The sequence below is a fragment of the Elgaria multicarinata genome, chromosome 13 (assembly GCF_023053635.1).
Source record: "Elgaria multicarinata webbii isolate HBS135686 ecotype San Diego chromosome 13, rElgMul1.1.pri, whole genome shotgun sequence".
NCBI classification, from domain to species: Eukaryota; Metazoa; Chordata; class Lepidosauria; order Squamata; family Anguidae; genus Elgaria; species Elgaria multicarinata.
The window spans coordinates 3,277,758-3,294,071 of NC_086183.1; the positions used below are offsets into that span (position 1 = coordinate 3,277,758).

The following is a 16,314-nucleotide window of genomic DNA, read 5'->3' on the forward strand; positions in this document are numbered from 1 at the left end:
GGTTTGTGGCGTGTGCGTTTATTTGCACAGGCTGAACTTGTAGATACCAGGAGTGCTTGCCGCGGGTCTTGAACCTGTGACCATAAGGGATGTCAGATGAAGAGTCAACCTGGACAGGCCAAAAGAGGGGACTGCAGGGAGGCCACCCAGGCCAGAAAATAAGCATTTTACCAGTGATTGGCCAGAGTGAATCATGTGGTACCCTATACAAGCTTCAGGTCAGACCATTGGCTCACTAGGCCAATAGATAACGGGGACTTTGCTTCATATAACAAATTTGCGTAGTCCTAAATCACCCTGGACATGACCAGTGTTTATACAAACTTTGCTGAGAACCTCTCCAGAGTTCTAGGGCAGCTGACCTAAGGATACAAATCCTTCACAGTGGTTAGTTTCTCAAAGTAGCTTGATTGGGTCTAGCAGCATTGCTGTCCTTTCTTATCCCCTTCCTCCCAAACCCAGATGTGTGTGCAAGCTACTCAGTGAGGATGGAAAGGCACTCTGCGTGTCCTTTATTGAAACATGACACATTCCAGGGTTGAGTGTTGGCCCTGGAAATAAGTCCTGGGGCTGAGCCTTGAGTCATGTGCTCAAGGAAGCATTGGACTTTTCTAACCTTCAGGGGTGGCCCTCTCAAAGGCCCTAGTCCAGAAGCCCTTCCGGGGTCTCATCAGCCCAAACCCAGGAAGTTTTTGTCCTGGGATTTCCTCACCCAGGCTTGCCTACCTCTGCATCTTTTTGCCTTCCCTGCTCATTGCTTTCCACATATTACAGGATATCCACCTCATCTTTCATCTGCATGGCTCCAGAAATTGTCTTGCCCCTAAATCCGGCATCCAGAATTAGCCCCATGGCATAGGGTGGCAGTGTGTCCTCTTCTATGGAGGATTGTGCTCTGTTTGAAGGCTTCCTCTATGTGAAAGGCTCTCCTGCCCAATTCTAGTTTCAAGATAAAGTGTGTAACGGCTGTTGCGCATCACCACTTAGCACCTGGACGCCAGGTTGAACGGACAGGCCCCTCAGGTCACAGTAGAATGACCTGTACTGCATTTCTATTTCAATTTTACAAATTATTTCTACATCTGAATCTATACATACACATTAGCACATGCAACTTATATGAACAATTGTATCCTCTTTCGTCCACTTTTCTGGTGATGTGTTTCCTCTTTTTCGGCAATTCATAAGTGGCCACCCTACCCCCAGGCCTGAGCCTGCTACCAAAGCTTATGATCAGCATTGCATTCCGCTTTCTCTATCAGGTTTCCTGATACTTTTGCAGGCTGTTCCACGATTGACCTGCAACATCTGCTTTAACAGAGATTCTTTCTTTTTTAACCATTGATTGATAATACACTTACATTTTCTTTCTGGCAACTTAACTTTCTTTCCGTTATCCTTCCCTTGGAGGCACGAGGGTCGCGGGGGACGCAGGTAAGAATTCCTCTCCATCTTCTTTATGGCTGGCTCTTAGGTCTGAGGCCTGTTACGTTGCCTTTTAATCTTCTTTTCTCTAGGCTAAAGTTATCCAGTCCCTTATGGTTTTGACATTTCATCAGCATTTAATGCTTGCTCTCAGTCTCTTCCTCTTTGGCCTTGATGCTTCCTTGGTTTTCCCCTCTCAGCCTGCAGAGGGATCCTGAGGCCTCCAGCAGATGTAATTATTTTGTTTTTGCCTCCTCAGGCTACTCTGGGTCCCCCTGGCTTAAAGGTAAGTCTTTTACCTTTGCGATTGACTGTAGCTTATTGCATGGATTGGGGCCCCATTGGGCTTCCTGAGTTTCTCCTGTTAATGTCCCACATAGAAATACTTGTCCAGGTTGCTGTTATTAGCACAGCTAAAGATTCCTGTTGCTCTCTTCTATTCCCCCCACCCAGCTTCAGGTGTTTTTTTTTTCTTTTTAAATTTACAACATGGAAGTTACACTATCCAGGACATTCCCCACACTGTACATGTTTTTGCATAAATTCCAAAAATTAATAATGATCGCTGTGTGCGTAAATGGTGCTACTCCTTTCTTGATCTTAATGAGAGTGTTATTTTCTCTCTTAACTGCTAAATCTTACAGTTAACTGCAGGTACTGCAGGCACGTGATCAGGCTTTCACAAGTATTTTTATTTGTGTATGTTTGCAATCATTTTAAGTGGACCTTTAAAGCAGGCCAACCAATTTTGTTAGAACAGGTGCTAAGCCTGCTATAAAGTTGCAGACTGTAGATCTGAAGCTAAAGTTTGAGCTCACATTCACACCTCAATCAAAAGACCTTGAGAGATTCTCCCCATGCCGAAACTCTCATTCTGCCTTTCTCTTCCCCACGTGATCACAACCCCCAAGCCTTCTTCACCCATCTCTCCTAACCCCCCAATCCCATTTTCTTATGCAAGTAAAGGTCAAGTATGGTGTTTACATTTGAAGGACATCACCTGAGGATTTATAAGCTAGTCTATGGTCAGATCTACACCTTGAGCATCATCAGGCGAGCATTTTATCACATGCTCACTACTGCCCACTTATGGATGTCCGCAGGTCCTTTAGACAACGACATCTGCCTCCCACGCACCTCCCGCTCCTTCCACTTGTTTTTCCATCGCAAAATAGACCCCTCTTAATCTGTCTTTTTTAAAAACAAAAAACAAAAAACAATGTGCCACCATTTCCTACTGTGTGCAGGAAAAGTGGCATGATAAAAACAGCCCCTGAATGGGCCAGGTGGTCGTTGCTGCTTTCTCTTTCTCTTCCCATGTAAAGGGATCATTGCTATTGTGGGACAGCAGCAGGAGGCCATAGCGGCGGTAGGGAAATGCGAAAATCTACCCATCCCATTATGCTCTTAGTGTCAAATCATTACAAATGTGGAATAAAAAGCATCAAGTCATCGCACAAGGGGAAATCATGTTTGTTTACCATCGCTTCTCTGCCCATGTGTTTCTCCCTCATTCCTTCCTCTTTCGAAAGAGGAAGTAAACAACATGCACGTGGCCCAGCCAGTGCGCCGTTTTGATCCCGCTGCTTCCTGTGCACACAGCGAGATAGCAGCACCTTCCACCTTTAAAAATACTGGGGTGTTTTTTTGTTGCACGAAGAAGGCCAGAAGGGACGGGAGGCACGTGGGAGGCAGGCGGCGTCATGAGAGGGACCCGCAATCCATGAGTGCCCAGTAATGAACGTGCAATAAAACGCTCATTCTGATGGAGCTCTATAAAGTGGAATGTGGATTGTGCCTCAACAGTTATCAGTGCACCTCAATACCGCTGTGAAGCAGTAGTATAGATCTAGCCTGAGTTTGCACGTAGACGTGGAACTGATAACTTTTTCCTGCTGTGTACTGCTCAGATTCACCACAAATGGCCTTTTGCGCATGCTGGGGAAGCATATTCTGTTGGTGCTCCTGATATTTTCATTGGTGTAAAGACAATCCTTTCCTAAAGGACTAACTCCTCTTCCGTGCAGGGTGGGAAAGGCGAACGTGGACCATCAGGAGCCCATGGATCCAAAGGGGAGAAAGGCGATCGGGTAAGTAGGTCTTTTCTTCACCTGTGTCGTATGCTAGCACGGACTCTGCCACCTAATCTGACTTTGCAGCTACCCCAACGTGCTCTGGGGATCAGTATAGCTGCCACGTGCAGAACTGGCACATCCAAATCCTAACCACCCCCCTCTCGACATGTCTTAAGACTGCTGCTTCTTCTCATCCTCCAGGGTGCTGACTGTGTCCGGATCTCACCTGAAGCTCCGTTACAGGTGAGCTGCCTCCCATCTCTGGAGAGAGGTCATGCATGTTCAGCCACTCCCTTGTCCAGGGTTGCTGCCCTGCCTCCTCACCTGTTCATTTTTTATCTTTTCTGAAGTGTGCCGAAGGCCCAAGTGGGGAGAAAGGAGAGCGAGGAGAAAAGGTAAGCATGGATCTACAAGAGATGGTATCGCCATGCAGGTCTGCCTTGCTTACCCCACCGTTATTCCTTCTTCTTACAACTGGGCAACAAGTCTGTGAGGGGCCTCAGCGACCTCGCACTGCCCCCTCTCCGTATCACCTCTGTTGTGTGGTATATTGTAAACACACCCCACCAAGAAGCTTCATAAAATATATAAAACACAGGGGAAATAACCCAATGCAGATTACTAAAATCAATTTCATACTGTAAAACCAGGAGCAGGATAAAACGAATTCAGCATAATTCAGGGAAACAGAACTTGAATGCACCCGAACAGCTTGCCAAAATCAACAGGTATTGGCCTAAAGCGTAAAAGAAACAGAGCCAGCTGAACCTCTTTAGGGAGGTAGGGGAATCTGCCTTCCTGTAACTTAAGGCCTTTACTTCGTGTCCTCCAGTCTCAGATGATAGAGAACAGCTGGTGGCCCCCTTCTGTGTGACAGCCCTTTAGGTATTTGAATAGCACCCTCATATTCCCCTTCAGTCTTCTCTTCTCAACGCTAAACAATAGGGATGTGCTCCGCTCCATTACAGATCCACGGATCCGAAGCAGAGCGGGCCGATCCGGACTTCTGAAGACCGGTTCCGGATCGGGGGAGGTCCAGATCAGCCCAAAGTGGTTCGGACCAGTCCGAAGCTTTGGAGCCAGGGGCGGAGGGGGGCTTACCTGGCACCGTCGCAGTCCGGGTGGCGGCTTCAACTGCGGCCCCAGGCTAAGGCTGGAAATAGGCCTGTTTCCTGGGCTGCAGTTGAACCCGCCGCCCAGACCACGACGCAGCCAGGTAAGGGGGGGGAGGCTTACCTGGCTCTGCCGCCACAGTCCGTGTGGCGAAGGTGGCGGAGCCAGGTAAGTGGGGAAGGGGGAGGAGGCTTACCTGGGGGGAGGGGGCTTACCTGGCTCTGTTGTCCCCTGTAGTCTGTGCAGCGGCGGACAGCGGAGCCAGGTAAAGGGGGAGGGGGCTTATTCAGCCCCCATTTTGTCCCCCTTTTCCCTCTTACCTGCCTCCACCGTCTACCACGGAGGCAAGTAAGTGGGGAAGGGGGGTAAATGGGTGCCGAATATCGATCCTGACCTCCGGATCTCACTCCGGATCCGGTTCTGGAGTGGATCAGGGGAGGTCCGGATTGACTCAAAGTGGTTCGGGTGCGCTGTGCACAGCCCTACTAAACATAAACAGTTCCTTCTAGTCCCCTGGTCATCTCAGTTGCCTTTCTCTGAACTCGTTCAAATCTTTAAGTGTAAGGTCTAATCAGTGCAGAGTAGAGTGGACCTATTTCTTCCTGTGATTTTGAAATCATACTTCTGTGGCTGCACCTGAAAAATGCATTTGCCTTTTGTGCAGCCACTTCACACTACTGACTCATTTTGAACTTGTATTTGACTATTGGATACTCAGAGCTCCATGGTTTGGAATTATGATCCAGCTATCTGGCTACTCATCTCATTTTTATTTTATTTCAGACATTGTTGTTCGTTGTTTATCTACTACATACGTGAATTACAGTATAAACCTACTGAGGTATACGCTAGATTTGAGATTTGGCTCAAACCCAATTCCAGTGCTTTGGAAAATGGGCTAATTTGACTCAGACCACTTCAGATGAGATCTGCTTCACTTCAGGTTCGAAGCGGAGCCTCACATTGGAAATCCAAGTCTTCATTTGTCTCACCATTGTTTAAGATGCAGATAGCCATCAAGGCTAGCCAGGGCTTGGCAGGACATCAGCAGAAGCCTCTGCCTCAGCCGGCTGGCCTCCCTTGACCCGAGTGACCCCTATCTGAGTTTTGCTGACCAGCCACATCATGTTCCACCAACTCCCTGTGCTGCTTTGCAGAATTTCTGTCTTTGTTTTCCACGTAAATCCGCAGATTTAAATAACGGCCAGTGAGAAAGTTCACTGTGCAGGGCCAAAGTTTATGCTGTGAATGATAAATATTTAGTTTCAGCATCCTGCAGCCAGGCCTGTAAAGACCCTCTGTGTGTGTGTGTGTGTGTGTGTGTGTGTGTCTGTCTGTCTGTCTGTCTGTCTGTCTGCGTGCTTGGCCAGCTGCTTCCTGCACAGTTCGCTTAGCGTGTTAATGCAACGCTAGAAATGCAAATGGTACTTGCATCTTTTACTGGAGCCAAAGACGTTGGCTGGCTATTTCAAACCAATATGAGAACGGCAGGCTTCCGCTCCTAATAGCTCCTCACAGGAAGCCCTGCTCTGTCCTGCTTTCCATCTCTCACTGGCCTCCTCCATTCCCCCTTATTCGTCATCCAACCACTTTTCTCTGCTGCCCCCTGAGGCCTTCACCGCCTTAGCTGCTGCTTCCCTATCTGCCTGGACTGCCTCTCTTTGGCCTCATCTTCTGTGATATGCTGGGAGCTTAGCCAATTGTTACCAGAGGCTTCCTCACTGCCACCAAATCCCTTTGTACGTTATAATAACCTCCTTCAGAAGTTACGCTCCACATATTCAACGAACGTGGCTCACTCACCCTGGCCCCCTCCCTGCCAGTTCCGCCCCCAGACATGAGAGCATAAGAAGAGCCCTGAGGCTGGACCAGACCAAGGGGCCATCTAGCCCATCTAGCCCAGCACTCTGCTCACGCAGGGGCCACACAAGCAGAACATGGTGCAACAGCACCCTTCCACCCATCTTCCCCAGCAACTGGTATATACAGGTTTACTGCCTCTGATACTGGAGGTGGCACAGAGCCATCAGGACCAGTAGCCATTGACAGCCTTCTCCTCCAGGAATTTATCCACCACCACCCTTTTAAATCCAAATTGGTGGATGGCCACCATCCAAATTGGTGGCCATCACCACATCTATGTTTATATATTGGATGGACGGTCTGAAGGGGAAACCTATCCATGTTCACTGTAAAGGGAAAGGGTCCACAGGGAAGGGGATGTTGGGGGCAGACCCAGGTCTGGTGGCTTCAGTGCCTCCTTCTTTGAACCTGTTAACATAGATATTTCATTCCATCTACCTTCAGCCCATGAAATACATTGTGCCCACCCCGCAAACAACAAACATGGATGTTTTTACATATATTGTATGCATTTATTTGCTGATCATTTTGGAACTGGCCCTGACCCTTTTGGATAGTTTGGGGTTTAAAAGTCTACACACCACCAATTAATAAACAATTATGTTGCCAACAGGGTCCTCCAGGACTGGCTGGAACACTTGGACAAAAGGTAAGCAGCTGTGGGGAATAAATATAGGCCACCCAAGGGAATATATGACCCATTGAAAGTTCTTTTCCTCACACCTTATGGCAGGTGGATCTGCTAAAAGAAGTTGCCCACCTTGCTTTCTGGACACTGATAGGTCATCCAAGGAAATGTGATATGAGTAGGAATGAGGTAGAAAGTTGTTCAGTTCGCATTTTAATGCAAATCTGCTTACTTTGCTCTACCCAAATGAATATGCTAAAGAAAACACAGTTATCCTTTGGTATTTGCACTCCCCCAGATCTTGCAATGTAGTTCTCTGATCAAAGACATATGTACAAAAACTGAATATATTAAGGGAAAGTGCACACAGAAATGTATATATTACTGGGGGGGAAATACATTACATTAAGGAAAACTGTTTGGGCAAATGTGTTTATCAGGAGATAACATAATTTTCTGATTCTATACCCATTTTTGTGAAGGATTTTTTTTTTTAAAAAAAATTGCAAACTGGTGTGGAAATGGGATAGAATGGATTGGGAAAAGAGAAACAGAAACTGATGGGAATTGTCCCTCTCCAGATATGAGCTCGAAGAATTGTGGATCTCTTGATGGGTTGCTGCTAGGGAAGCAGCGAGACGTGGGACTTCAGGCTACAGTGATACCTCTGATTCATCCTAGAATAAGGCCAAGTGGAGGGCGTATTAGATTACTAACTCATGTCTTCCTCTGTTGTTTCCTGCAGGGGCAGAAGGGTGAGAAAGGCGACTTCGGGCTTCAAGGCAAGCCAGGGAGCCCAGGGCGTGACGTAAGTTGTGCCGTCAGATTCTCTGCCTTTTGCACCACCAACTCTGAGAGCCAGTGTGGTGTAATGGCTAAAGTGTTGTTACTGGGAGCCGGGAGATTCAGGTTCTAGTCCCCGCTTCGCCATGGAAACCCACTGGGTGACTTGGGCCAGTCACAGACTCTCAGTCCAGCCTACCTCACAGGGTTGTTGTTGTGAGGATAAAATGGAGAGGAAGAGGAGGATTGTGTATGCTGCCTTAAGTTCCTTGGAGGAAAAAAGGCAGGAATCATCATCATCATCATCATCATCATCATCTCTCTCTCCCCATCCACTTTCTCCTCTCTCTTTTTTTCTGTACTAAAATGGCACCCTGAATATCATGGCAGTGTTCTTGGGCAGTGCATTTGGGGACCAATTCTCTGACTTTCAGGAGGAATGCCCCCCAAATTGTCCCTTACCTTTAGCCATGGTGGCTGGCAAAGTCAGCTTCTGCTTGTATTTTTAACTTCATTTCACTGCTGCCTGTTCAGCTGCTTCTATGGTGAGTGGCCATGTGTCCTCTTTTACCGAGGGAAGTCCTCTGTTTGGAGGGCTCTCCTAACATGTCTGATTCTGGTTTAAAGATAAAGAACAATAACATCTGTTGCCCATCAGTAATTATAATTCTAAAGTTCATCTCCACCTAGAAATTAGCATATGCAAATTTTATGCAAATCAGTGTCCTCTTTTGTCTTCTTTTTTCAGTGATACATTTCCTCTTTTTTGGCAATCCATATGTAAAGAAGCCCCATCTTCTAATATGTCCTTCTTTTTTGCTTCTGTCCAGGGCCGGGCCGGGGAGATCTGCGTGGTGGGACCGAAAGGCCAGAAGGTAGTGTGCTCCTTGGAGGCTGGAAGGAACCTTAGGGACCTATGGCTGTTCTGCAGACGGACGTAACACTAGTAATGGCTCTGCCTGTGTTTTAGGGTGACCCAGGCTTCGTTGGTCCTGAAGGGCTCGCTGGGGAACCCGGACCCCCAGGGCTGCCAGGCCCACCTGGAATTGGCCTTCCAGGGAAACCGGTAAGGACTGTGTTTCATGCCTGCCTGCCTGCCTGCCTGCCTGCCTGCCTGCCTCTGGTTTCTCAGTCTGCTGTCAGCACAGGCCTTCTTCACCAACATGTAACTCAGACAAGAACAAAAGTTAGCGTGACAAACTTCATGAACAGCTTCTCTCGTGGATGTTTTGTTTTAGTTCAATGCAGCTGTCTGGGGGAATCAGACTGGGGACAAGAAGGCATTGAGCCCTCCCCCATGTCATTTTCCTGATCTAAATTCCCCTCTTCCAACAACTGCTCCATGGCGTGGAATATACATGTGTGTTTTTTCTGCAAGTCAAATTACAGCTTGAGGGTGGGGTGATTTAGATCAGTAAAAAAAATGTGCAAGGAAGAAAGGGTTATACGCCTCCTCCTGCCCAGTCCTTGTTCTGATCCCACACCCTGCAAGCCCCACTCCATGGCTGCTTTGAAATAAAAGAAAAGCTGGGGCGATTCTGTCCACGGTTCTCCCGCTCCGTACCAAAAATCCAGGGGTCCACTGGACCTCCAACAAACTTCCAAAATTGTAGTATGGTTAGGGGCCGGTTTTAAAACCATCGGAAACCTGCAGTGCAGTTAGATCATTCAGAGCCCTGAATGGATTCGTAGGTCCAAAGGTTTTTTAGGTGATGTGAGGGCACGTTTCATGTTGATGGACAGCTAACTGAATACACTTCCTTATTAGAAAGACTCCTGAGTGAGCGGAGGGGAGTTTTGAGATTGACATCTGTGGCTAACCAATAGCCACAGTCTCCTCCCTGTCCCCCCTTCCAATCACAGTGCTTACGAGGAGGGATTGCAAATGATATAATCCGTTTCCCCCCATCCTGGAGCTCATTCATTTGCTAGCTCGTGGAGTGAGAAAGAGTCCAAGTTCCACTCCCCATATGCGCCATTGATGGTAGCTGAAAGGAACAATTTCGGAAGAATGGCTCACATGAAAATAATGAAAACCATTCCATGTAAATGAGTTGTCCCAAAGTGATGATGACTGGCAGGCGGTGTAGATCCATATAGTCTCACAAGCCAATATTAGGATATGGAAAAGAATCTTGTGCCAAAGGCTGATCTGTGTACTGCAAGTATGGACAAACTCAGGTGGATGTAAAGTCAAGAGAAGAAGGGGCGGTGAGAGAAAAGTCTGCTAGTACTAGTATATCTCCTGTTTTGAAGAGAGGAGTCAAGTTTATATGTTTGAAAATATATATAAAATATCTGTTTGTTCTTGTCTGAGCTCTCATAGGGAGAGCACCCCCACCCACCCACCCATTTCACCCCATTAGAGCAAATGGTTAGGGAACAGATCTCTATTTTTATAAACTGAAGCAGATTTCTGTTTTTATAAACTGAAGATGCACAACTGCGCATCAACAAAGTAAAGGATAAAAGGCGCAGTTTTGTGTGTGTGTGTGCGCGCGCGCACGCATGGGAGGATTTGGGGGGAATTTAAAAAGACTTCCTAAAAATCAAGGGATGAAGGGATCTGCTTTAAACTTGGCATGGCTAAAGCCCTACTTAAGAGCTACCAGGGTGCCAAGTTTTATCTCTTTATCTTTAAAAATGACAGAGATGTATGCTAATAGACTGGTTGTCTGAAAACAAAGCGGTTTTCCACCGGGTAATCTGATGGTGCGTGGAGACAGAGTCGCTCTGAAAATCTGTGTGGGGAATTGCCTCATCTAAGCACTGCTCCAAATTTCAGGGAGGAGCAGACCCACTCTGCACATCTCTAATATATATATATATATATATATATATATATATATATATATGTGTGTGTGTGTGTGTGTGTGTGTGTGTGTGTGTGTGCGCGCGCGCACGCGCATGTATATATGTATATGTGGCTGTAGAGATATGCTTAAAAACACATAAGCAATGCCTTTGGATGTCAATGCCGGGGGCGTGAGCTGAGCAGGACCACCCAGGGATGGAGGGGAGAAGCTCTGGTGTCCTGCTTATCTCCTTAACCCTCTTTGTGGCAAGCAGCAGACAACAGGGAGGAGAATTACAGCACTATTCCAGAATGCAGTACAGAAATTCCCTGCCCCAAGGAGCTTACAGACTACATTTTGACAACCGTGAGGGAAATGAGGGAAGGTTGTGACCAAGGGGACAGAAAAGAGACGAATGGCGGAGCAGAGGGTCAGGAGAACTTGTAAACAAATAGTTAAACCAATTTAGGAAGCCTGTTTTAGTGTGTAAATAAAGAAAAATATATATGCAAACCACTAATTTGCATAACGGTGCAGAATTTGAAGGGTTTTAAAAGACGAACGCTGCCGGAATACAGTGAAGTGTAATGTGCAAACAAACCCCCAATCCCCTTTTTTTAATACCAGCAAACTGTTGGCCCAGCTTCAACGTTGAAGTGTCAAAATCATTTGGTTTGGAGCCAGTGCAGCATCTTACAGCCGGGAGAAATGTTGAGCAATGGCCAGTGGGTGTTGTTTCCATGAAGCCTAAGCAACATTTGCAGCACTAAACAGATGAGTTAAGAAGAGAAGTTTAAAAAGTTGCTTTTCAGGAACCTGAAATGGGGGCCAAGGGAGAAGCCGGTATGCACCGTCCATTCTTATCTCCCACCAGATGCTCTCCAGCCAGTGCCAAACACCACTCCCCCATGAGCCCAGATCCTCCAATATTTTCACGTGCTTCAAGTTCTACAGGGTGTGGAAAGACAGTCACAGGGCCTGCCGGCCTGCCGTACTATTTGCCACTTCCTAGGGTGCAGTGCAGAAGAAGAGGGCGTTATTAGGAGCTGCTTCTCCATTTTCTCTGTCCAGACAAACGGCACAACAGTGGGCCAAGGGAGGGAAAGACTGTAAGGATGCTCATGGTTCCAGCAAAAGGTGTGGGGGGGGGGGGTGAGAAAGCACTTTGTGGCTACAGCATAATAACAAAAGGTTTTTTCATCACCCAACTATAGGATGTGATTGGAGAAAATCCTGCGGTTGCAAAGCAGGGGCGGGGGAGTGGTTTTTCATCTCTCACCAGCCTCTACATGACCAATGGCCTTATAGGTGCCTTCACCTCTGTACACATCCTCCTCACTATCTACAGATGGTTTTCCAACTTTCCTCTGTATTATATGAACAATAGCTGGGGTCCAGCAGCATTCAAGCACAGCTGCAGAACTGGATACTCTGGGGTAAAGGCCTTTCACGAGTTTTGCTTGTTCGGACATCCTTAGATTCTCCTGTCAAGTGGCTGGCGAACAGTCTAGCAAGGCTGCTTCCTTACCAAGAGGAGAATTCCTTTGCAGGTGAAGTGAGATCTCAGCCCTTGTGGGATCAACCACCTCCAGAACCCTTTAAAGTCCCTTCTGCCAGTTAATTCAGTTACAAAAGGCTTAAACAGTGGGGTCTGCCTGGGAAGGGAAATTATATATTTTATACCTTGTTAACATAATTAGACAGCATTGGCACAATTACTAGCCCCAATGTCTCTAATGGGCGGAAAGGTCAGACTCAGTTCAGATTAAATGCAGAGTAATATACCAAATGTATAACGTGGTACAAAGGGCAGGGGAGTTTGGAAGACAATGATGCATGCTTATTTTTCATAGTCATAAGGGACAAAAGTTGTACAGAATCCAAGGCGAGTGTAATGGGCATAGCAGACCTTACCTGGCAGAAGTGGCATATTCTGGGTCCTGTTTCAGATGACAATGTCCTGGGTGGATCATTCAGCTTCTGAACAACTTTTCACAGTTCTGCTCTCATTTCAGGGCGATCCTGGTGGTCCCCCAGGACTGAAAGGAGAGAAGGTAAGGCATATAACCATGTGTGGAGCTTTGGAGAGCTCCGGGGATCCCATCCCTGAAATCTAGTTGATCTCATTAATTTTGTTCTTAGCAGGGTCATGGATCCTACGCCCAATTCCACTCACATGGATCTCATTCTCTGATCTCTCTTTCCAGGGGGGTTCGGGACCTCCAGGGCCCGGCGGGTCAACCGGAAAGCCAGTAAGTGCCTCCTCCAGTGAGTAGACCAAACCAAAGGGGGGAGGATCTATGGCAGCCTTCCCCAAACCAATGACCTTCAGATGTCCTGGACTACAGCTCTTACCATTCCCATTCAACATGGCTGTCATTGGGAAGAGTGGCACTGTGGAGTTGCAACAGCTCCCAGAAAAGCCATGGGAGAGCGGGGCTGTCATATTTTATGTAATGCTTATGCTTTTGACCAGGCCAACCCCACCCCCATCCCCCTTGGCCCACTCCAAGAGATTCTCTACATTAACCAAAAAACCCACATCCTTACAGGACCTTTTTGCCTTTGGTTTCTTGGCAGGATTACAATGGGGTTCTTTATATGCCGTACATGTAGCTTGAATCGAGGAAAGTCCTTCCTCAGCAAGTTCTATATGTTAGTGAGTCTTTCAGTTTACAACCACTAGAAGGCAGTGTCATTATAGTGCATTATAGCGTTGTGCCAGCATTTCACAAAACCAATAGATTGGAATAACATCCCTTTTTCGCATTATCACCGATTTTTTTGAAAGCTGGATAAAAGGGGGAAAGTGCCCCACACACATGCAGCATAGGGAGAGATCTTGATACAATTGGCCAGAGATATAAAGGAGGGTTGTATTTGGGATGGGGCATTTGCTACGGGGCGGTGTGGGCCTTGCTTGCAACATACCTAGCTCACATTGATTCACATTCACTTTCCCTGGGTGTTTAAGACTGTGATCCTATGCTCATTTACATGGAAGAACTTAGTGAGACTGATGTCCGAATAAACAAGTATGGGCTCAGGATGTGGATATCTTGGGCCTAATCTACACCAGGCAGGATTTTGCGCTATGAACGTGGTATATAAAAGGCAGGAGCCACACCAAGCAGGATATAGTGGAATGAAAGCAGTCTATGGCATGTGTCAGTGGGCCCCAACAATTGTCAGTGCACTTCAATGCCGCTATAAAGCCGTAGTGTGGCTCCGCTCTCATGGTGCAATATCCTGCTTGATGTAGATGAGCCCATGGTCTCACTGGTGTTGCATCACAAACTTAACCCTTTCCTTTTTCTCCGCAGGGGAAACCAGGAGTCCCAGGCTTTAAAGGAGACAAGGTAGGTAGAAGGAAGTCAATCAAGGCGGAACTTGTGCATTCTCTGGTTTCAGAGAGATGAGAGGATTGCCTCTGCTATGTTAACATGCCTGCTAGTAGTAAAGTCAGGTGGTGAGTGCTGACAGGACGGGAGCCAGACAGGGCCCCTGAGAAACAACAAGAAGGTATCAACAAGATCCAGATAATCTCAAGAGTAGAAGTATTCTAGTACTCAGAAGTATTCTAAGGGGGCAACCCCAACCCCTCCTGAAACAGCCCTATGGGACAAACACATTAGCAGTGGAATGTTGAGTTTCAGTTGGAAAAGAAAAATGGAAACCTGGGAGGGGTGTGTGTAATGGAGTATCCTGGTGTAGGGCATGGCTGGCTAGCTGGATGGAATCCTGAATAGGAGCACTCTTCTTAGGAGGTGAGGACACGGTTCAGCATTTTGTTGCAAGTCCCACTTGTTCCCTCTAATTGTGAAAGTACGTAGTTTGGAAAACAGCCCATGGGTTATGCGAGGGTTGTTTAACCCTCACATAAGCCATTCTCACCAGACTAGCACGACACGATAAGCTATGGCGACTGACCCTGCAGCTTTAATATTCAAAAGGGTGGTTTTGCAAACTGGTCCAGTGTTTTCAGATATAATTCATTTTAATGCCTTTATGCAAATAACTTTATTCTCTGTTTTAGGGAAGATTGCCACTGAGACTGTTTTCCTTTGCCCCAATTGTCTTTGGCTTGCTTTTATTAGTTTGCTCAAAGCATCTTGAAAATCTTTCTCAACAGGGAGATCCATGTGAGATTTGTCCCACAATCCCTGAAGGAATAACTAACACTGTCAGCATCCCTGGGAAACCAGGGCCCAAGGGAGAACCCGGCCCTCCAGGGAAACCAGGCAAATCGGTGAGTCCCAGGTCACTGGATGAATGCTTCATCCTTTGTGGGGGGGCATGCTGCTGCAGATAAGATACCCCAATAAAATCTTCCCCAACCTGATACCCTCCAGATATTTTGGACTTCAGCTCCCAACAGCCCCAGGCAGCATGGCCAATGGTCAGGAATACTGGGAGTTGTAGTCACCTGGAGGCAATCAAGTTGGGGAACTCTGCCCTGAGATGGGTAGGTTTGTTGGACAGAGAGACAGTGGTTGAGCTGATTGACCCTGGAGTTCCTAAGCGTGACTTCTCCTTCTGCCTCTCTTTTTCAGGACAAGCCTGGCCTTTCAGGAACCAAAGGCAACAGGGTAGGTGTCAGATCCAGCTGCTGGACAGATTTATTTTCAATATTCCTAGGCTGCCTTTTGGTAGAAGAGACCCTCCCAAGGCGGCTTACACAAAAAAGATCCATACAGTAAAACCAGCAAGAATTAATAAACCCAAGCAGTACACTATCTAACCTACATGTTAATAAAAGTATTATTCTGCTCAGGCCCCAGATGAGGACAGAGCAAGAGAAAGGCAGAGTGGAAACATGGTGAAGTCAAGGGACACATGCTTTGCATGCAGAAAAGGTCTCAATTCAGCCCCTGGCATCTCCAGATAAAAAGGGATCGGGTGATGGGAAAGTCCTCTACCTGAGTGTCTATGGAGCTGCTTGTCAGTGCAGGTACCAGACTAGATGGACCAGCAGCCTGACTCTTGGTATTTGCCTGTGTTCCTTAAGGCCATTTGTAGCTAGCAAAACAGCCCTTTTAGTTGCCAACCAGATATAATTGCTTCTCTAAAGTTCACCGCATTGTTCTGGCATTGTTAAACTGATCTCTTCCCTCTGCCAACCTGGTGACCGCCAGATGTTTGAGACTAGCAGGCATGGCCAGTGATCAGGAATGCTGAGAGTTATACATCAAAACATCTGGAGGGCCCCTGGTTGGGGATGGTTGATGCGACCCAAAGGGTCCTGTCGGAAATGTAGCCCTCAGAGTTCAGCACTTGATGAAGCATGTGCATGTTTCCTTGGCCACGCGTGCTCTTGCGGCTCCACCCACATGTACTGAGGTGTGATGTGTATTTATTTGAGGTATTGTTATGCCATTCCTCAGCCCAAAAAAGCTCCAGGAGGAGTGTACATATATAATCAGTAAAACGAGACAGTCCCTGCCTCCAGGCTTACAATCTAAAAAGTCCTCACGTACGGTGGTGGGGGAAGGAAGAGAGAAGGGGCGGAAATTAAGTCTCTCAGCAAGGGTGGCTGAATGGGCTGGTTTCCCCCTCTCATCTCCCTCAGTAAAGCCTTGTGAAATGGAGGTGGATCAATTCACGATGAAAGCATGTAGAGAAATGACTGCCC

General features: G+C 47.1%; 1 protein-coding gene across 1 annotated transcript in view; it reads left to right on the top strand.

Moving 5' to 3' along the window:
• The window catches only part of COL16A1 (collagen type XVI alpha 1 chain), a 155,039-nt gene that overhangs the window by 64,974 nt on the left and 73,751 nt on the right, over nucleotides 1–16,314 (top strand). Inside the window, exons 11-23 of the mRNA XM_063140567.1 lie at nucleotides 1,685–1,711; nucleotides 3,453–3,515; nucleotides 3,702–3,743; nucleotides 3,851–3,895; nucleotides 7,090–7,125; nucleotides 7,850–7,912; nucleotides 8,718–8,762; nucleotides 8,858–8,953; nucleotides 12,698–12,736; nucleotides 12,890–12,934; nucleotides 14,006–14,041; nucleotides 14,815–14,931; nucleotides 15,236–15,379. Of these exons, the coding sequence (XP_062996637.1) occupies nucleotides 1,685–1,711; nucleotides 3,453–3,515; nucleotides 3,702–3,743; nucleotides 3,851–3,895; nucleotides 7,090–7,125; nucleotides 7,850–7,912; nucleotides 8,718–8,762; nucleotides 8,858–8,953; nucleotides 12,698–12,736; nucleotides 12,890–12,934; nucleotides 14,006–14,041; nucleotides 14,815–14,931; nucleotides 15,236–15,379 (798 nt within the window). The remainder of the gene's footprint in view (nucleotides 1–1,684; nucleotides 1,712–3,452; nucleotides 3,516–3,701; nucleotides 3,744–3,850; nucleotides 3,896–7,089; nucleotides 7,126–7,849; nucleotides 7,913–8,717; nucleotides 8,763–8,857; nucleotides 8,954–12,697; nucleotides 12,737–12,889; nucleotides 12,935–14,005; nucleotides 14,042–14,814; nucleotides 14,932–15,235; nucleotides 15,380–16,314) is intronic.